We start from the raw sequence: 22524 nt of genomic DNA on the forward strand, positions 1-22524 counted from the left end.
AGGAAGGTCTTTCTCTTCCTCATCTCGATTTGAGTCAAATAAATGTCAATGTAAATATAATCGTATCACTGTAAATACGGTATTAGAAGCACCCAACACTTTATATGAAAACAGGGTACTTTCCAATTCTTTATCAATAAACTGGGGTAGGTTTCTTAAAAGAAGCACAGATATCTAATTACAAATAACACCTCTATTATATAAAATTGGCCATTGAGTATGCAGTGACAAAAAAGAAAGTCATAATGTCAACAGCATCCACAAGTCATAGAGAGAGAATATCTCGAGCTTGAGGGCCCATGTCAGCGAACCGCAGGAAATTGAGAAAGCCTGCGTTTGTCAACTACTCATCAGGAAGTTAATTTCTTTCTACACAGTAATGAGACTATAAACCAGAAAAATAAAAAATGCCTGACCTCATATGCTTTCTTAATTTAAATCTTGGGGAAAAAAAACTTAATCCTGGTATTCTGCTGACCGTTCACAGCTTTTGTAGCTGATTCTACTTTCCAAATATTCTGGAAATAAGATTTTTATAGTCAAAATCCATGTCTTGGAAAGGAAAATATTACAAAAGAAAAAATGGTGAAAAAGTATGAAGGAAAAAGAACATCGCCACCATCAATCACACTGACAATTTAAGAAACACGATTCCATGTGAGATGTGTGACGTTTAGCTACCTCTGTATGGGCGAGCAAAACTTTGTAAAAGCCACAACTGATCTTGGATTAAGCCTTTGAACTACTAGAACTCAAGTTCTCGATTCATCAAATGAGAAAACTTCATACGTGAATATACCTCCATTAAGAAATAAAACTTATGTATACTGCCTCACGTTTTAATAAGTCACTCCTTTAAATTTTATTCAGAAATTAATACCAGACTATAGTACTTCTAAGTAGAAAAAAAAACCTTTCTATCCTTCCCTCAAAATTGGAGTCCAATCTCTGAAACTGCCAAATGCAGCTAGTATTTTAAAACTTCTGACTCTTGCAGCTCCTGGGGGTCTGTCCTCAAAAGCATTCCCGAAGAGCCAAAAGCTCCTCCTTAACCTCCCGATGTGTCTTCAGGACCCCTCCCGTGACTGTCCTTTACACCCCTTGGACAATAACTAAATCGAGAACTGTTAAATGTTTTAGTCCTGAGAAGACTTCAGTTTTTCTCAGAATTTGACATCTCTTATTGACGTCTTTCTTTCTCCATTTCTCAAGTGAGACACAGGAAATGGAGAAAAGGGGGATGCGAATGGTCGGTTGGCTCCTTCACTCGGTCAGAAAGGTCAAGCTCTGACTCTAGAACACACGCAGCGGAGTAAAGTTAGTAAAGCACACCGACTCGTGTGACATCCATCCCTAAGGTCTGCGAACCCTTTACAACGACCGGACCAACTACATGGGGCTGCAAATACGTCCGCACTGTCCTTCTCAAAGGATGCTCTTAAACTTCGGGCAGATGGCTCACTTTGTATACACTCTCACGTGACAACAATCATACTTTTACTTCTAACATAAATCAAATACTTACGGAACACAGGGTGGGACAGCGGAGAAAGAAGGGCCAGAGGAGGGTACAGGCAGAGGCGGGCTCCGGCGCAGGCTGCCGTGGCTGATCTGCGTGGCCCGGAACCTCCTGGCACAGAAAACGAAGCGGGCCAGCTGTCCCCAGTGTCCCAGGAACGTGGCCCCGCGGGCAACTAACGGGCGCTATGCGGCCGAAAGGACGCTCTCTCGTCTGCAGGATTTCTCACTCTTTAATAAACTAAAACGCAATATCAACTTCCGAGCTGTATAATGACAAAAAGTATTTCCCCAAAATTCCTGGGCTCTAGAACTTTTTTTTTTCCACTTGAACTAGAATGCCAAAATTGCTAGTTTTGAAACTTTTACACTAGATGTCAGTTCAATGAACCTCTCAAACTTAAACACCAGGTACTGACTCATTATCTTAAAAAAAAAAAAAAAGACTAATTCCGTTCATTCCGTTCATTCTAAGAGGACGGTCCGCAGTCCCACGTGGGGCTGAGTATGGAACAGTCCATAGGGCACTACGCCATCTCAAACGATCTTTACAATGCGAAAATTTAAAACCCACTCGATTAAGGAAATGGTTCTACTTTGGAGTATTAAGAAACTACCACGTGACGTAACATTCCTTCTAAGGACCCTCTACCCCCATTAAAAAAGAGAGGACGGTGTGCTTCGTAACGAATTTTGTTTCTGTAAACTGAAGAATTTTGAAGCATTTCTCAAACACATATAGTCCTAACAGCCTGGGATTCCACAAAAGAAACGCTGAGGCCTCCGCTGTATGTAATAAGCTCGCTCTCTCTTACGCATCGAGGATGGTGAAACACATGCGCCACTCTTACGAGAAAGGAGAATGCAGTCATTCTTTCCCTGCAGGGATTAATTCTCATGGAGCTCCAGGTAAGAAAGGCTACACCAAAAATGTCGCAAAGACACAGAATCACTGGTTTAGAAGGCTATATAGTATACAGAAAGCCTCTGAATACGCAGGCAAGCTTTTAATTTTAATTTGTGGTGCTTGAGAAAGGAATCGTGGCACAGTAATAAGAGCGGCTACCCCTGACCAAACTAAGAACCGAGCTGGGCGCACTACACGCTTCATCTGCCCTAACCCTCCCAGCAACTGCGCTGAAGGCAGCTATCGCTCCCACTAATGGGGAAGGAAACCGGCTCACATTTGCATTTACCAAGGTCAGCCGATGAAGTGCAGCATAAACAAGATTAGATACCACATCAATCCCAACACTAATGCTCATTAAACTCTACCTCATTCTGCTCTATGCCCATTAATCTACAGCCTAGATTAATCAACTTACCTGAATAAAAAAGCTGTCATCCACACCATATACAGAATAACAACCATGCATAATAACTTAATTTGAATAATTCAGAAGATATATCAAACTCTTATGCTTCTTCAGGGTAACAGACAAAACTCTTGAAGACCAAAATCATGACTTTTTGTATCATTAGTATCTTTTCTCAGTGCTAACATACATAGCAAGCATTCAATAAATATTTCTTAAGTAACTCATCACAATACCAGGAAAGAACGTAAGTACTATAAAAAGCCTTCTAGGCTAACAGACGACAACTGCTTAAACTAGCTTAGTAATGTTTCTAAAATGACTTCTATAGCTAGATTTACAGATGCAGGCGACAAAATTGTGGAATAAATTATCAATTACCATCAGACCTTCCACCCTCTTCCCCGATCTTCCGCTACCTTTGTGCCTGTTTCCTCTCCCCGCTCACGTGTGAGGTCTAACTCAGACCATTCCCATCGACGGCATCAAACACAGCACAACCTGGTTTCCGTGACAGGCCGATGTGTCCACTTGTTAAAAGCTTTTGTTTTTGCAAACTGATAAACTTATTTCTTAATAAGCTAACTCGGTAAGCTCCTGGTAGACCTTCATGGGCTAAGAATCCAAGTACAAGTGGAAACACACCTAAACCTTTAAGTAGAGAAAAAACCCAAACGGGGTCTTTTAGCCTGTCCATTTCACAAAAGGTAACCCCACTTTCGAAACATTCTCTCTCCAAGGTGACTGCCTACGTGGACTGGGGAGAATGGCAAATACAGGCTGGCAAAGCTGATCAGTAAGTAAAATGTCTAGAAATACAACTTGTACGAGACATGAAAATTACTGGCTTTCAGCGACTTTTGGCTATTAAGTATTAGTGGAAAGTGAAATTATGGAACAAGATTCATGCTACATTACTATTAAATGATAAATTGAACTATTATGTCCTTTAAGATAGATCTTTACTGTTAATTGCAATTCAAAAAAATTCCAATTGCTTCTACAGCTCCAATGTTTATAAATCAATCAATAAAAATATAATGAAAATGAAGGAAAGCAGCTCTACTGTAAAAACTTTGAATTTAAAGGAAACCTAATGCAATTGTCTTAGATTAAAAAAATAAATTCCCCTTTCTATATAATAACAAAAAGATAAGCTTAATCCTGTTCAACTTTATATAAAAGTATTCATATAAATCAGCATTTTCTTATTATAATAAGCACGAGAGCGAATAAGCTACGACCATTGAAAATTAAAGATCTGAGTCACAAAATATGCTGTTATGATTCAACTGATTAAAGTGAGTTTTCTACTTGAAAAAGTATTTGAATATAATTTGATCACATTAAGCATTAAAAAGAACCTAAATACCAGCAGCTTATAGTAAAAGCTCACTGAGACCAAAGTAAGGCCGTCCATCTGATTTACTGAAATGGTCGTGTCACAAAACTATCTCTGTAATCGTTAATTCTTCAGAAACTGTATTTCACTAGCAGATTTTCCAAATTTGAAATATGGAAAATTCAATCATTTCGTACAGAAAATGCTTTCAAAATGTATTAAAATAACTAAAGTAAGATTGAAAGTACCCTTAGGAACATCAGTCAGTGTACAACTCTGTAACGAGGAACTAACGACATCCACAGGGCCAAACCCTCCCTACTAAGAGACTAAGGACTGCTTTTCATAATTGTCAGCTGTCACCCCTTACTGCTTATCAGTTGGCCACGGCAATCACCAGAAGGATTAAGAGTATAAGCTTTGGAAACCAATCACCTAAGGGAGTACTAGCTCCACCACTTACTAGTTATGTGACCAAGTTACTTGGTAATATTTGATTGACAGTAATACATCAGCCAGCAATACAGCAAAAGAAATTTTAGAATCATCTGTCACACAATCTCCAGCACCCTTATGGCTTTATCATCAATCTCATATAAATCTCAAAATAGAAGAGCTAAAGAGATTGCTACATACAAATATTACGCACCTTCAATAAGCATTACACGGACTCGGTTCCGACAAGGACTGGGATGAAGGATCATGGCTGATAATTACAGGGTTCAAGAATGAAGGCAAAAAACTCATAAAACACCTACTTTGTACTTATTCTATCTTCTCATTCTTAATCTACCCTTCCTCTGTGGAAGCTCATAATAGATAACATTCCTAATAATCAAATATAACTGGTTGTACAGTGTACAGATGCTGCTGTCGTGTCAGAGAACAGCGGGCAGACAATGTCTGGTGGATCCTGAAGAGGAGAACCACACAGTGAAGGCGAAGAAGAGCCCAGGAGTCAGCAAACCCCATTCCAAGAGTTTGCAACAGAATGGAGCATCGACCAACAGTAAGACATGGCTCCGTGCTGGACTCTAAAAGAAAAGTTAAGACAGACTGCGGTGACTCTGCAGTGACCAAGCCCGTTAGGACAGGAGTAGAAGACCCAGAGACAGTCGATGGTTTATCAGCACCTGAGCAGTGGACAGCACTAGTGCGAAAACCAGGGGTTTTTCTCAACTCACTTGCGCCACTTCGCACCCAAACTCTAGAAGAAGCAAATAAAAGGTAACTTAAGAAGCAGCATTTTTCCAAAATAAATTTGCTAATATAAGTTTCACTGAATACAATCTTTAATAAGTAATTTTTAAAACATAAGACTATATCTTCAACAGGAAGAGAACACTGTTGAAAACAGCAAAATAAAACTGTCTAAAAGGACACACCAAGAAAGCAAAATTAATATTAACTGTGAACAAAAACTTCCTTATGAAAGTGGGCTGCGTGCACCATTTCTTTAAAAAGGGGATTAAAAACAACTGAAATGAGAAAAACCAGCTTCCCTTGATACAATCATTTGATTTACTGTGTTGCAAAAACAAAATAATTAATAAAAATGTCAAAGAAAAAAATTGGGGGAGAAACATCTTTATTATAGTAAAATACCTAAATTAGTAATTGTCTACAAAATACCTTGTGCAGAGGAGGTTACTAAGATGCCATTTATTCATTAGTAACTTCCCTGAAAATAAAAATTATCATTAATAATATAATTACTTAAATCTTAGCATCTATTTAAAGACTTTCAATTTTACTACTGAAAACATTCTCTAAATTTTCTATCTGTAGAGGTCTAGCTTTTATTTATAACATGCTATTAATTTCTTACAGAATAACCTTACTGTCCTGAAAGCTGGAAAAATGTGAAGCGCTCGTCTTCTTTTAGGATCAGAAAAAAGCAACATGGAGCAGTAAAGTGATCTGTCGACAGTTAATGCAGTGGAGGCATAAACAACCAAAAAGACTGTCTCTTTGTACTTCTCCGTAGCTCAGTAATTAACGCCATTTGGAATTTGTTCTTTGCGTCCACGCTTCCCAAAAATAATAAACCAACCATAATCTAACGCTCAACTGGTAAACATTCAATACCATGTTTTTTTGAGGTTTTCTTAAAATTTCTCTCACTTTGCTGTCAGCCTATAAAACCATTTTCCCAATGCCACCTTAAATGCCATGGAATCCCATTTTTTTTTTTTCTCCTTTCCCTCATCTGCTTTAAGATGATAAAGCTACCAAACACTGACTTAAAAAAAAAAAAAAAAAAAAAGTCTAAAAAAGGACCAGAAATGCTATGCAAAAATAGCCAAGAAGAAAAAAGTTCCACATGGCTCTGTGTTGTGATAACAATTTCAAGCAGTCCTGGAGGCCTTTCCATTCCAGAGCTGTCTTCCAAAGGATTCGCTTACCAGTGTGCAAGCTCACGGAAGCGGGGCGTCAGCACGTGTGGGCTGGGTCCTCACCTCCTCAGCTCTCCTACTGAGGCCAAGGTCACTGATTCGAACCATTATCTCACACTGCAACCACAAAGAGAATGCGCCTCCATTTCCACCACTGATGGAAAAGGACTTACTGAGTTCTCACACCCCACTAGGCATCCCAAGTGAAGTCGGCACTTTCCTAAAACAGCACTGATCGGCACAAAAACGGAAAGGGGCCCTCCATTCCACGTCCGATTAAGTCCAGCCTTCCCAATCTTGCTTCAGGCCTCCGAAGCTAGCCTTATCTGCTGCTTTCCTGTACACAGACACTATCTCCCACCTACTTAGACTATGTCCTATGCTCTTTTCTATAAACACTCCCTGGACCTTGAACTCCTTTGGTATAAGTTTTCTCTACTGAAGTGACTTGTAATCCCCATAGCTATCAAATTTCTCTGAAATGTCACCTCGAAAGCATGTGATCTTTACCCTCTGACTTCCAATACTGCTTTATCCGTATCTCTTGTAACACACCACATCCTACTTTGTCGTATTTTTCCCTTTTACTGGATTTCTATCCCGTCATTCCCTAAAATGTTTCCAGCAGCTTACAGAGATAAATATAAACACGAGAAGATAAAATAAATTATGAATAGGTGGAAACAACTAAAGCAAAGGACCAAAAATAACAGGAGAGTAACACATGGAACCTGTTGTCTGTCATGCTTTTCTGTGTATAGGTACGCGTGCTGTATACGTATCTGGGCACGCACACTTACTGGTGAATTCAACTGCAGGCTCTCAACGGTAGACAGTGCTGTGCACATAATTATTAACTAAATTACACCCTTCAAATACCTAGGAGACTGTAACCTAAGGACAATTTCAAGATGTCCTTCTGAAAAATTATATTCCTTTATATGTATACCCACACATATGTACGTACATTCTCAAAATTAAAAAGGGCAAGCAGATTGAAAAAATACGCCAACATATCAAGAAATAAGTTAGTTTCACAGTGCTTTAAACGTCAATAAAATAACCACATCACTCACATGTAGCGTCCATGAGAGCAGTAACGCTTTTCCCATTTTAAATTAGTCTATACCATTTCCCTTTTGGTAGAGACCTGGCAGTGCCCTGGGGATAGGAAGAAACGACTCTCCTCTCTCCGGTGTCTGGAAGACACTCGCGGCGGAATCCAGTTAGTATGAAAGAAAGTCAGCGAAGGTCCCTGTGACCGCTAAGGTCAGGAGCCGACCCTAAAACACTCGCTCAGTCACCTGGGTTTCTTTCCACTACTAAATATATTTGGGACACAACTGGTTTGGATTAGACACAGATGAACCCTATGAAAACACTAAATTGCCCAAAATCCTACCTGGAGGTTATAACTACTTATCTTTCAGACCTTTAAAATTGTGGTTAGACATAAGAGCTTCCTGAGAAATTTGCGGGGGGGTTCCCCCTTTTTTAAAATGAGAAGAGAAACTTTTAAGGGAGAAGCCAGGAAAGTGAATGCAGTATTTTTATAAATTGAGAAATTTGCTAACCAAAGGGTTCCTGCACTAAATCAGTTTACAATGGAAATCACTATCCCCCTAATTTATGTCCTTCCTTCATTAATAACAGAAAAATATAATTTCCTAACTAGTCCTTCTTGCTTCTAGGTGTACCTGCTCTCTAATCCAAACTACAGATTCCTTTTACACTAATCTTTCTTGAACATCGTTTAGTCAACAAGTGTTAAGAGCCAAATCACTCCCCAATTCAATGCAGCTACCTCCTCTATCACTTCCTGAGACAAACGTGTTCTATTAAGTCCAGCTGTCGCCTGACCGAAGCCCAGGATGGTTTTCTTATTTCCCCCCATTTTTATTAACATTCTCTTGCCTGAAACATCCCCTTTCAACCCAAAACTTCTGAAAACTCAGTTCAAATAACATTGCTTTCCTGACCTACCAAAGGTCAATGTCAATTCTACCGCATCTGTGAACTTTGAATGCAATTTCCTTTGCCATTTTAAGGACTCAAGTTCCAGTTACGGGCTAAGAAACATTTTAGAGCACTACGCCAGAGAATTCATCTAGCCTCGCTGAACTTGTTCCTCCATCTATAATATAAACCAAGGGTTCAAAGATCTCAAGATTTCCAGCTCTCAATTTCTTATCATTTAGTTCATATTTCATATAGTTTAAAACCATCATTTTGCACTTACGAAGCCATGTAATTTCCCCATGTGTGAACTGCACACGTTCCCTGAGGACGAGATCCACATCTGATTAAATCTCTGCCTACACCATCGCTAGACACACAATTTACACCTACTCGATAAATCTGCCCATTCGATAGATTGGTGAAGGGGAGAGAGTTTAACGTAACAGGTACAGTACCATACCTGGGGGGAAGGGGAGAATGGAACCTTACTCCTATCAAAACAGCCGTAACATTTTGTGTGACGGTAACAGGACAGCAAAGTATTTGGCAGTAATTACGTCCCTATCCTGGATGTCTGTAGGGGCTTTTCTCTGCCACATGTCTGAATTCACGTACTCAACAAATATTCCGGAATATACTATGAGCCAAGCACTACTGCATGCAGTGGGAATACAGAGGTAAAATATTAAAAATATTTTTTTCTTCCGAGATGGGGAAGGCCTCGCGCTCACAGAGGTTACGTTACATCCCTGAGTACGAGACCAAGGTGAGCATCCGCACCCAGACCTCCAAGAACAAGAGTGTTTGCGGATGAAATGAAGTGAGCTGTGAGAGGAGGGAGTCTCGTCAACAACAAGCGATTTCATGATCGGTCCATCTACAATTTCCTCAAAAAAAGAACAATCGGGCACAGTCGCAGGGTGTCAGAAGTTCCTCAGCCTGACTAGTGAGCTGATATTACAAAAAATAATCTGGGAGGCCTGGAAAAACGAGATGCCATCTCGACTGTCTAAACCACACGAGACTCAGAGTAACCCTTCATTCCATGGCTCCAGGGCCGAGGACAGGTGACACCGTCCGCCGTGATCTAAGGCGAACACTTAACAAAGTCGAGCTCGGTAAATCTTCTCCCGGATCAACACGAAGATGGTTTTGAGCCAGGCAACCAGGCTGAACACGGACATGTCTACGAAAAGGATTCAAAAGCTTTAGGGACTCTGAGAACTTGCCTCTGAGGATCACGACGCTTCAGCATCAGAGTCGACATCTTCCCTTCCCTCAACTCTTTATGCTTTTTTTAGTCCCACTTAATACCCACATATAATCAAGTAAGTTAATCACTGCCAAACCTTTCTCCCGGTTCCTCCCCCTTTACATAATCCATAACCTATTGATTTAATAAGCAACTACAATGACAATAAGTAAAATAGACCAGTTAAGAATTTTAAACAGGCCATTAACTCAATGCTTAAGAACTGCTTAACAACGAAAACCATCAACACAAACAAGTGGCATTTTACAAGCTAAACACTGAAATTTTACCAAAGGTCTTCAAGGTTATATTTAGATGTTCAGTAACAATCATATGCTAAATGGCTGACCTAGTCAAAAGCAGATAAAGAATACTGATATTCTAATTTTGAAAAAAATGGGTTTTTTGTTTTATGCAAGTTGGAGAAATTTTATTGGCATAAACATCAGTAAATACAAAATAAGCATAAACATAAAACAAATGTTTGTTCAAAGCAGTAACTAAGTAAGCACTGATTTTTTTTGGCTCACAAACAGCAAAAATAACCAATTAATTCTCATCATCCCTATTAAAGAAGAAAATAGTGATATCACATGATCATATATAAAGAACTTATTTACCTTTCAAATATATCATGATAGTGTTCTTAAAAAGATAAGTTGTTCTTATGCCAATATTAAAAATATTTTTTCTTCATTCATTCATTAAGCAGATTTTCAGTAAGTACCTACTGTTGGTAAGACACTAAAATGTACTTTGAATATATAGTAGCAAACCAAACATCCCTGTTATGAGGCTTACAATCATCAAACGGATAATCATGAAAAAAGACTGCAAACTTAATATGCATTATAAAAGAACAGGGTGCTATTAAACAGTATAACGAACAAGCTAAATTTAGATCGGTATCTCAGAGAAGGCCTCTCAAAAAGTGATGGTTACGTTTTGAGAAGGAATAAAGGGGTAACATGGGGATGTTCAGGTTAAAGGAACAGAATGCAACAAAATGTACAGGGGAAAGAAAGACTAGAGGAACGGAAGGAGGGCAGTGGGAATGCAGAAAGTAAGGGGATGAAGGACACGAGGCCAGGAGCAAGCGAACAGGAATTACCTTGAAACGACAGGGCGGCTAAGGAGCTTGGAGTGAGTGAGTGGTCGGAACAGATTTCCAGCCTAAGAACATCGTTCCGACTCCACGCTAGAATATTAGAGAAAGGCCAGTGAGAAGCCACTGCAGTGCTTTAAGTGAGAGTTGAATATGTTAACTTAGAGCCGTGGCAATAGAGACGGAGGAAAACAGATGAATTTAAGACGTATTCTAAAGGTGAAGGTCAGGACACGCGAAGTGAGGGAAAGCGAGCTGAGCTATCGAGAATGCCTCTCAGGTTTCTGAAGTGAAGAACGAGAATAAAAAGTAATATTTATTAAAATGAGGATGATCCAAGGAGGAAATTTCAGGGGTTAGGTAAAGAAGAGTTAAGTTTATAATCTGCTGAGACCGAGAGGCCTACAAGAGACGTTACAAAGCAAGCAGAGGTGCGAGTGACGGTCAAAGCCAGGGGAACGTGTGGGCCAGGGACGCGCATTCAGGAGTGACGGCGCACGGACTGTATTTAAAGCCACGAGACAGGCGATGACCCAAGGGAACAGGCAGCGGGAAGGGGACTCAGAGATTCAAAGAAACCCCAACACTGCGAGTCCGAGAGAAGTGACTCTGAAAGCGACTGCGGCCAGAAAGGCGAGAAGAGTCTAAGGACATCACCAAAGTGGGAGTGTTTCAGGGAGCAGGGAAAACAAAGGCCGGCGTGGCCTGCCGACTCCGACAGGTCAAGAACGATTTCCAGGTCAGACTGGCCAATAAGGAAAAAATACTGCGTGTGCATGTGCACGCGTGTGTGCATGTGTGTGTGCAGGTGTGTGTGCACACGTGTATGCACGCACGCACGTATGTGTGTGTGCACATGCCCGTGTGGCGGAGCAGGGACAGGACAGGGCACAGGGTCAGACTGCCCGGTAAGGGAAAAATACTGCATGTGCATGTGCACATGTGTGTGCGCGTGTGTGCGTGTGCGTGTGCACGTGTGTGTGCGTGTGTGTGCACGTGTGTGTGCACGCGCGCACGTATGTGTGTGTGCACGTGCCCGTGTGGCGGAGCAGGGACAGGACAGGGCACACGGGATGATGACGACATGAGTATATGTGAGCTAGAAAAAGAGTCGACCTAGAACCTAAAACTCATTATAAATAGTTCTTTAAAATAATGTAAATATGCTGTAAATTTTCCCTCACAATACCTTTTAATGAGTCATTAGCATGTTCTTACCGTGACACATTCAACCTTAACACAGCAACATGGAAAAGACCAACGCTGCGCGCCCAGAGCAGATCACGCTCCGCAGGTTCGGATTTTTAAATTAGTTTTCTAAACAAGACAGACATCTACTTGTTCTGCGATTCTGAAGCCAATGTTACAAAGACTGAATTTAAATTATTACGTAATTAAAATGATTTTCCTGAAAAAGATCTTTTTCACGCAGCTTTCAAGAGAAAAAGAATGTTAACGTTGATTCATTTAACATTTGAATATCTACCGCATTCCAGGTACACCACTGTGATAATTTTACCTACTTTTTTCTCACCAAGGGATTACAGGTAAATATTGGTATGTTCTATAAGAATTCCATTCTGTGTACGAATACACACATCAATGAAGCCTGCCTCTTTTCATGTTCTTAACCACCCTAATATTAGTTATTGGCATCAGCCTTACCTCTTGGTGGTTTTATTAGTAGAAACAGCACTAGATTTCAAATTGGAAAAATGCTTTTTAATCTTAGCTCTGCTCTACTGCTGTATATATAACCTCAGACAACTCCCTTGGCCTAATAAACTAAGTAAGCTTCAGTCTATTCTGTTTTAAAACAGAAAAAACTTAATTCACAAGGTTGTTGAGTTCGTTAAATGTGATAATAAGTATTAACTGACTCTAATCCCAACATTTTTAATCACTTCTGTGAACAGAAAAACTGAGTTAGATACTATTCATATTTCTGCTGGATATAAGCCAAACGATTGTACTCTTAAAATTTTTTGTATTCGTTACAGATTAAATCTTGGAGTAATTAGTGTATCACAATGTACATCGTCCTTGCATTTAACAGTGCGGTGTTCTACCGTCAAGACAGGCATGTAATGACAGTAAACACACACGTCTATTTTTGTACTCCCTTCCCAAAAACCCCACTAAAATGACAGAAAAGGAATTTTTTAAAAGCTATAAAGACACAAGGCCACAAAAATTCCGAGAACAGGTGAAAAGACAATAGCAACAAAAATATGGAAGCTGGAAAACAGATGGCTGAGTGACAAATGACTTAGCAAACACTAGAAAATCAAATCTTTAGCAAACAGTGGAGAAAGCCAAGAATAAACCCAATTTAAACTGTAAAATCCCCAAAAGACTCAGGAATTGGCAGTACCACATACCTCTGATGTGGGATGTGGGGGCGACAGGGTGCTAAAATAAGAAAGATTGTTTAAAAGTCTGTTTGAGAAGCAACGAGCCCCACAGATCCCAAATGCCCCTCCCCAACCCCAACAAAAAATTAAAAATACATTGTCTGGAGAATATGAAACACGAGATCCCAAGACTGAGGAAATCATGCAAGCAGCAGGCAGAACATACTGAAAACAGGGTGACTGAGTGAAGAAACATATACATGCGGATGCAATACCTTTTACTCCACTCCCTCCCGCACCCAACAAGCTGACAGGCTTTCGCCCCCACGTTACGGCTCAGAAGAGCCTTCCACAGGGAATCTAACCAGCTAGGAGGAAGGACATGAAGATACTGGCATCAAATGTCCTCCGACCGAAGAGCCCAGCACGAGTTCCACGCCGTGGAGCTAACAAGACTTTCTGATAATTTCTAATCAGCATTTTACACCCTTACTCTTAAACGCAACCTCCAAACATCTAAGGAAAGGCTATAACATGAAAGATAAAGACCAAGGCAAAATAAATAAATAAATAAATAAAAATAAAAGCTAAAAGAAAAAGAAAACGGGAGGACACATCACCCAAGGAAAAAATATTTTTAAAAACTATTATTTATATATTCAGACAGCCAAGAGAAAGTACTACCATTTTTAGAACAGGATATTATTTAAAAGAAGCAAAGACAAAAACAAAAGCTCTTGGAAATTAAACATATGACAATAAATGAGAACTCAAGAGAAGCAGGGCAAAAAGAGAGATGAAAATATAAGAAAATTAGAAGGCTGGTCAAGAAGGTCCATTATCCCAATAAGGGGGGTTTGAGAAAGAAAAAGAGGGGGAGGGAGTAATGGATGGAAATAATCAACAACCTCATTCAAGAAAAACTCCCAGAATTAAAAGATGCTCCGGATTGAAAGGTCCCGTCAAGGACTGACACTAGGTCCCCCTTACTGTAACATTTCAGAACACTGGAAACAGATGCGATCTTAAAAGTTTTCAGAGATTTAAATAAACGAAAGAGGGGAAGGAAGGGGAGAGTAAACAAGAGGAAAGAAAAGGAAAAACAAACATACACACGGGTCACACACAACATACGAGGTATCAAAATGGCTTCAGACTTCTCAAAAGCAACAGAGAAGCTAGAAAGCAATAGAGCAAAAGCATAAAACAATATGATTTCCCATCTGGTATTCTTTACCTAACCAAAGAATCAAATAAGTATCTGGGTAAACTAAAGCCAGTTTAAAATACCAAGTCGATCAAGAATAAGCATGACATGGGTCACTGGCAAGTGGGGCTACAACCTCAGGAGCAGCCGACGGGAATCTCGTGGAGAAAACTGTACACCAAGTCTGGACGGCGGCCAGCCAGAACGGAGGGCAGAGGGACGACAGAGGGGCTGCCTCAGGAAGATTAAACGGACAACAGTACCCGATACGTGTGAACATCCCGAGACACATTTGATGAAAAGCTGAATTAGTGATAACTGAAGAGAAAGCTGAAGGGATGGGGGCGGGGATGAAATGAGCCCCAGCCAATCACTCTACGGGAAAGTTACCAGTCAGCAAGTCAGACTAAGAATTTGTTACCAGCTCTCCAGTCTCCCGCACTTACGTGCAAGCGCACAACCAAGAATTACCAGACATCTGGAAAAGGTTCTATCGCGAAAAGCAAAGCCCAAAACATACAAAAACGGGAGGAAAGGTCCCAACTTGAAGGAAACGGACTATGTTGACACATGGAAACTTGGGGGGGTGTGGGGGGTGACTTACTAACATTTCTTTCTATATGCTAAATAGTAGACAGAAATATATCCCACATACACGAGCATACCAGATGTACCGGACAGCGAGGCGGATGCAGAAGGAAGGTGAGTGCAGGACGCTGTACATGGCAGGAAAGGTTATCGTATTTTACAAGAATACTGAACAACCGACAGTGATGAAACCGTAACCGTTAACTGGAAGGACGGGGGAACAGCGGATTAGGTGACGATAACAACATTAACTCATTTTCTATCCTGGAATAAGTCCAAAAACAAAAGCAAGAAGTATTTTATTTAACACACACTTATGTAGGGCATATGAGTTAGACACAGCTCTCGGGGCCTTCCAGATTTCTTTAACTCTTGTAACAAACCTACGAGGTAGGAACTATTATCCCCATTTTTTAAAATGAGCAAACTGAGCCACCGAAAGGTTAAGCAGCCCAGTGTTACACATAAAACTAGTGAACGACAGCAGGACCAAACCCAAGCCATCCCCTTCCGGAGTCCCCACTCCCAGCCACCCAGCTACGCTGCACATCCAGCAGCAACACAGGTGTGTGGTTCAGAGACTGCGCGGTGAATGCCACAACGATCGTGTAAAAGATGTGAGCGACTGCGTCCGCAGAGGAAGGTATGGGAAGCTTTTGTCCTGATAACCATGTAAACTATTTGGCTCTTCAAACTGTGCGGGTATTAACCTAAGTGAAAATGAAAACTTATGGACGTGGCTCCATAGTGTAGCGGTGGGCACGTCTGCATTACACGCAGAAGGTCCTGGGCTCGCGCCCCAGTGGAACCACGGTCCATGGTCTACGGCCTCGTCACCCTGAACAAGCTCCATGTCTGATCCTGGAAGCTAAGCAGGGTCGGGCCTGGTTAGTACTTGGATGGGAGACCACCTAGGAAGACCAGGTGCTGTAGGCATAAATAATAATAAAAAAAATTAATAACTTAGTATTTTACACGTAAAGTATTTTACCTGATGCTACCATCCTCAGAAGTAGGCAAAACAAGTGTTACTTTTATTTTATAGATAAGAAAACTCTCATTTCTCTTTAATATTTGAGGGCCTACTGTATAACAGGCACCATATTTCGAAGAACAATATCAATTCACCTGAAAAAATGATGAGGTAAAAGAGGTACAAAAAGCAAATTTTTTTACTCATTCTTTTCAATTTGTTGCCTAAATTATATGATCCTGCATCTCTAGCATTAAAACACGATAATAAGAGCAGAGAAAAGTCTGCTCACTGATTCGTCAAAAAAATACTTGCTCTTGCCCTTAAGGAACACATGGTATTGTGGGGAAAATGGGTAAAGGTAATTATGACCGAATGTGTGCGTGGCTTAAACAGAGGAACCCTAAAAAGTGCTAAGCGAGCAATGGTCCCTGGGTGAGGGCAATGCTTCAGAGGGGACGTCTGAGCTGGGTCTTGAAGCATGAGTAGAAGCATGAACAATTTCACATAAGAGGCCGTACTAATAACCACAAAACACAAAAGATTCTATGTCAGTGTGGAATACCTCTGCTTCCCGCGTTGTAAAGGTAAGTTCGTGCTGAAGGCTGCATTAAGACCTTCTTGATGAGAACGATGTTTAAAAAGCAAGATATAGAATCTTAATGCCTGATCTATGTTTCTAAACTTTATAGTGTCTCCCAGTGGCCAGTCGAAAGTATTTTCCACCTGTCTAATAAACATTTTAAAATTTAAAGTGTTAAGAGTATTATTTTAAAAGACGACTAAAGAATAGCTATCCTTGATTTGTCTACCACCCAGAAGTTTGTTAATATGTCTTCTAAGTCATAATATTTAAATTACAATGAACTCATTCTCCCATTAGAGACCTAACAGGTGACCAAGCCCAGAAAACGCAAGTGACACAGAAGCTATCATGGGAAGGAAGGGTAGAAAGAATTTTTTACATCATTATCACTTTTTTCTCTTGGAGGTATTTTCAAATTCCCTTCCAAAAGCAAATTTAAATAAAATAACATTTCTTCTTCCAAACTACAGTGATAAAAAAATAATCTGCAGTAGAACACAATAAAGAAAATAACATACATATTTATCTTTTCTGACCTTTACAGGTGGTTTAGGGGTAAAACATTCTGATTTTTCAGAATTTAAAGGCTACCTCTGAAACAAAAATTTCCCAAAATTGATGACTTCACTTTTGTGTTAACACAGGCTCAGATACGTAGTAAATTCAAAAGAGGTACTGTCAACTCAAGTTACTTTATACTACTACTTAATCCTGTTTCTCCGTATCTCTTTTTGTCCCTTTAATTCCAAACCTTTCTACATAATTTGCCCCTAATTAATCTTCATCTCAGTTATAATATGGAAAAATTAATTTCGTACTATCTTAAACTGAGATTCTACCCCTATAGTTAAAAACTTAGTTGTAAGTAGTAACCTCTGACTTTAAGTGTCTGGAACAGCGATCGTGGAAAGCTCTATCACTCCCTACCACCAGTGGGGAAACAAGGAGAAAGTCATACTCGACCACAAATGGCGATTCACAAAAATCATGGCAGATGTGAATTCAAAAGGTGTGGTTTTCATCTGTACATTTCACTGACCTTTCCATTCTCTAAATTTACCATCCGTCTAATATACCTGTTTTTATAGGGGCTTCTCTCAGATCAGACCTTTTAGAGTTAGAAAACAGTAATATGTGGTGTAAATAATTATTTAAAATCATAGGTATTAACTATTGGTGAGTAATAATATATGATAAAATTAAAAGTTTAACAATAATTATAATAGGGCTATTAAGGAAATTACCTCCCAGAAGAACTGTACCTTTAAAAGTACAGTTTTGTACACCTGGTGCAGAATACATTTGGTTAGGTAACAAGGTTTTAATTACATGACTATTTGAAAAATAAAATCTTGAAAGACAAGATTTTAAATTAGTTCCATAAACCACGCCTTTACCTTACCTCTTTTAAGTAACGAAATCCTGAAAACCTTACTGTAGCATTTGGCCTTTTTCTTTTTCTAAACTTGCAATTCTTTTGAAATATGCTCAATTTTTCCAAGTGTAAACCTCAAATATACATTTAGGATAGAAATGTTCCCCTTGGTCTTATGAAAGTTCAATCACAAAAATCTCCAACTAATACTAAAATAATTAAATATCTTTCAAGCTTATTCAAAGTTCCACGGTGACGATGAATAGTCTTTGTCATAAAGTCTACGATATTATTTTGATCAAGGTTAGTCAGACTGGCAAATTCGTGAAAAGAACATTCCTTTAAAGTCAACTTAGTTCAAAGCAATGTAGAATCGTGAGATTTCACAACTTTCCTAGCCAGTCAGCTTCAAAGAAAAAATCTGACTCAGTTAAGTGTGATTAGCACATTATTTCCAATTCAATTAAGAAAATGCTAGTTTAATAACGGATTTTAGGCTTTATGTATTTTTTGGTAAAGGAAGAATGGAACAGGTGGTGCAGATTAGCAGAACAAAGTCTTACTTTCCTGCCTCTATAAATTCAACCCTCCAAGACTTTCTTTACTCTTTAAAATGGCTACCACCTTGCTCTACTATGCCAAAGGGAAAATGTACAGCATACCACCATCAAAAATAAATCTAGTTATTTTGACAGTGTATGCCCTCCTCTCCCACAAAAGAAAGAAAAAAACTTTTTAAGATTCTCATCCCTTTACTGTTCAGACAAAATGACCATTAAATAAGCACACAAACGTTGGTCAATTACGGTATGAAGACAACCTATACAATGCATATTAGGTCGTCTTTCCTATAACGTCTGACTAGGAAAAGCTGGTAAGATTATCTTTCACAGATGAAGATCGAACAGCAGTAGAACTGAAAAGGATTGTCCAGCCTAGTAAAGGAGAAACAAATGTGGGCATCACACCCCACCCCCAAGATAAGGATTTCGGTGATTCAAAAGATTAACTATTATGTGAGTTAGCAAAAGTTAAGTTTCTGTTCATAAGTAATCTTTCTAAAAAGCATTTTATAAATAACAAAAACCACTTGGTGCTCCCAAACCTATTCTTAATGCTAACCATTCTGTCAAAAGTCTACATGTTACTTATACCACTTCCTATCCACTCTGAAACCATTCCAGAACACTCCTGCTCTAGGAAACTTACCACAAAATGCATTTTCCCATATAAAAATGAATGTATCATGTGTTAGACTAACTTTGTGCACGCACACACACGCACACGCACACACACAGCTACTAAGCTAACTGTGAATGTGTTGAGTGTCTGCAGAAACATGGCGTGATCTTACCTCTCATCCTCGCCATCCACCAGGGGTGTCGTCAGCGGTAGCACCTTCAACGGGAAAAGAGAAGCAGAGGCTGCTAGGCTGCTGCTACTCCCATCTGAAGCTGCTGACATGCCCCCACCGTCGCCACTCAGAGTCTGAGGTAAGCCAACTATGGAGGGTTCCGCTGGGCGCCTGGCATCTTCGATTTGGCTTCCAATTGCCTGAGCTAATGATTGTGCAGAGAACTGAGAACTTAGTGATAGCTGTTGTGCCAAAGGCAAATTTATATTAGTTGCTATCGGGGGAGGTTGACTAACACTTTGAACCACGTTACCATTTTGAGTGGCAGGGGTTTGTGCTATATTCTGTGGTGGAACCAAGTTTGCTGGGGCAGAAGGCATTCCAGAAGGCCCGGCTGAGCTAACCTGACTCGTAACAGAAACACTACCAGCAGGGGGCAAAGGACTAAGTGCCGGCAACTGCTGCACCACGACTCCCGGGGCCACGGGTTCTGCTCCCTGCGGCTGGGGAGGCGCAGTTAACAAGGTACTTTGGGGAGCAATGACCAATTGCTGAGGAAGGCCCGAAGCACTAGTTTGAACTCCCTGATGAATAATCGCGGGCTGAGCGGGCGGAATTATCTGCGATGATGAAGGAGCACCTTGCTGAATGACTGAAGGTGTGACTTGGGCAGAGGGCGGCTGCACTGCGGTGGGCACGTTCACTTGCTGACCGATATTTGCAATCTGACCGCCAGTAGGTACGGCAGATACTGCTGCCTGAGCCTGGCCCACAGGCTGGCCGGACGCCCCTGCAGGTGGTGCTGGGGCTGCTGCGGGCTGCACTGGCAGCTGGACACTCTGTGGCTGAGCCATGGGAATCACCGTTGCTCCTGCTCCCACCCCTGCAGGACCGGGCTGGCCAGAGGACACTGCCGCTTGCAGAATCGGCTGCTGCTGTACATACTCTGAAGCAGGGATCTGAGTCACCGCCTGACCGTGGCCAGGGGCCATCTGCGTAGAAACTGTCGGCTGCTGCTGCCCGTACTGTAACTGCTGGGGTGCTGCTCCTGCAAGGGGAGCTTGCACGGGAGGAGCCGTCTGAGAATACGGCAGTTGGGGTTGAGCCAAACCAGAGATGGAAGGCTGCTGACCTAAAGCTGAAGTTACACCGACCACGTTAACAGGTGACGGCTGGATACCAGTGGCGGCACTGATCGTGGCTTGCAGAGGTACTGGCTGGACACCTTGCTTTTGCTGATAGCTCAGTTCTTGAGGCTGTAATTGTACTTGTGAGATCTGTGACTGAGAAATACTCTGTGGTATGCTAACTGCTGAAATGCTCTGTGGACCAGGGCTGCCGAAGTCCACCTGCTGAAGGGCCACACCTGGCAGAGCTGCTGGCGGCGGCGGCGGCTGCTGCTGCACCACGGCGGGGGCCCCCATCTCCCCACTGCCCACGCTCTCCGTGTAGTGACTCAGTGTGCTGACGCCACTGCTCACTGAGCTCCCACTCGTGCTCTCCCTCTCAGAAGTCACTTCTACTGGGTTCTGTTTGACAGTTTCCACCACTTTATTTATCACACCTTCCGTAGCAGGTGCAGCGTTTTCCTTTTCATAGAACTCGGTGCAAGTCCATCTCCCCTTTTTAAAGGGCTCGGAACTAGAATCTAACTTCACGACTCTGAACCTTGACGTGTTAACTGTTGGCTGTTGCTGCTGACTCGAAACTGATCCCACAGTCATCCCTGCAGCTGCACTGGGGACACTGTTAACAACAGCCGAGGAAGAAATAGTACCATTGCCCATGCCACTCAAGATATTCACATTAACACCGCTGCTCACTCCAGGCCCCACACTCACGCCAGCAGCACTAGGAACACTGCTCGCGTTGATATTAGCGCTACCAAGCACGCTGCTCGTCACACTGGGATTAAAACTACCCACAGCAGAAATGGTAACATTATTCACTGTGTTAGCGCCAGTGACGGGATTTATACCTATGCTGCCAGTCGTGCCTGCAGCACGGATATTAGTCATTACAGATGCAGGTGAGCCACCCGATGACACAGCAGAAGTTGGTGCAGCTGGGACCACGCTGTCAGAGCTTGCAGTTGCAGAGAGTTTTCTGGATACTGGGCTTGGGGGTGGCCCTCCGGAGATGGACGCACCCGCCACACCAGCATGGGATGGATGGTGGTGCCCGTGGTGGAGGTGGTGCCCGTGATGAACGTGATGGTGGTGGTGGACGTGGTGTGGATGCGTGCTCCCGTTGATCACGACATTCTGCTGCGGATGGTGAGGCAAATGAGGCTGCGGAAGGTGTGGCTGGTTGGGGGAGAGGGCCCCGGGGGTCTCGGCCTCCTGGAAGTTATTGAGAGTCTCTTCTGAGGAGCTGCGTTCAGGTTCCCCCAAGTCAGTAGCCCTGGACAGTGACACATCAAGGATCTCGGAAGACGACAGATCTTCCGTGTGAGATTCGTCCAGATCATCATAGCTCTCGGTGTCCTCTGCTATGCTGTTGTTAGAGCTGATGCTGGCGGAGATCTGGGCCGGCGTAACGCTAGTGATCTGGAAGCCACTTTTCTTTTTCATTTGAGTCCCGCCTGGCGCTAGAGGCTGCGTCTGCAGCTGAGCCTGCGAAAGGAGGTTCAGGCTTTGTGGAGGCGGAGGCTGTGGTCCCGACGTAGATGCTGCTGCAGGAGGTGGCGGCTGGAGCAGCGACGGAGGCGGAAAATCCTCGGAAGAGGGGGCATTACTAGCGACGCCGGTACCTGCTGCGCCGAGCGCAGAGGCGCTGCCGCCGCCGCTGCCCCTTCTAGGGAACATCGCCGGGTGCGCCATCTTCCTAGCACTAATGTCTGCAGCGGCCGCCGCGGCGGCGGACTCCGGCGGCTGGTGCATTGTGTCGGGTACCGGGGGGCGGAGGAGGCGAGTGCAATTTCCTTCTGCACCGTAATCTTTGTATTCAAGACGCCGGGGAGGAAAACGGGGCCCGACGCTCCGCCCGGCACGATGCCTCCTTCCCCTCCTCCTCCTCCTCCTCCTCCTCGGCGGCCGAAGGCGCCGGCCGCTCCTGCCTCCGAGGGCGAGCTTCGGGAAGGGAGGATGGACGAGGGTGAACAGGGCGGCCGGGGACGCGGAGGGGGGACCCCCTCAGTCCTCCGCCATTCACTTTCCCCTCCGGTCTCACACTCCCTTTATATTCCGCTTCACGTGGG

General features: G+C 42.2%; 1 protein-coding gene and 1 pseudogene across 10 annotated transcripts in view; one reads left to right on the forward strand and one right to left on the reverse strand.

Annotated features, from left to right (window-relative positions):
- Nucleotides 1-22518, reverse strand: part of TSC22D1 (TSC22 domain family member 1) — a 115549-nt gene extending 93031 nt beyond the window's left edge. For all 10 annotated transcript variants that reach the window (XR_003047217.1, XR_003047215.1, XR_003047216.1 and 7 more), the window contains exon 1: nucleotides 19326-22518. Coding sequence is in view for 4 of the 10 variants with exons in the window: in XM_015591817.1 (XP_015447303.1) it covers nucleotides 19326-22207 (2882 nt within the window). In the remaining 6 variants the exon portion in view is untranslated. The remainder of the gene's footprint in view (nucleotides 1-19325) is intronic.
- On the forward strand, nucleotides 15858-15973 carry LOC112482241 (annotated as a pseudogene).
- Nucleotides 22519-22524: the final 6 nt, after the last annotated feature.

Source organism: Pteropus alecto, unplaced genomic scaffold (genome assembly GCF_000325575.1).
Source record: "Pteropus alecto unplaced genomic scaffold, ASM32557v1 scaffold35, whole genome shotgun sequence".
Classification (NCBI taxonomy): Eukaryota; Metazoa; Chordata; class Mammalia; order Chiroptera; family Pteropodidae; genus Pteropus; species Pteropus alecto.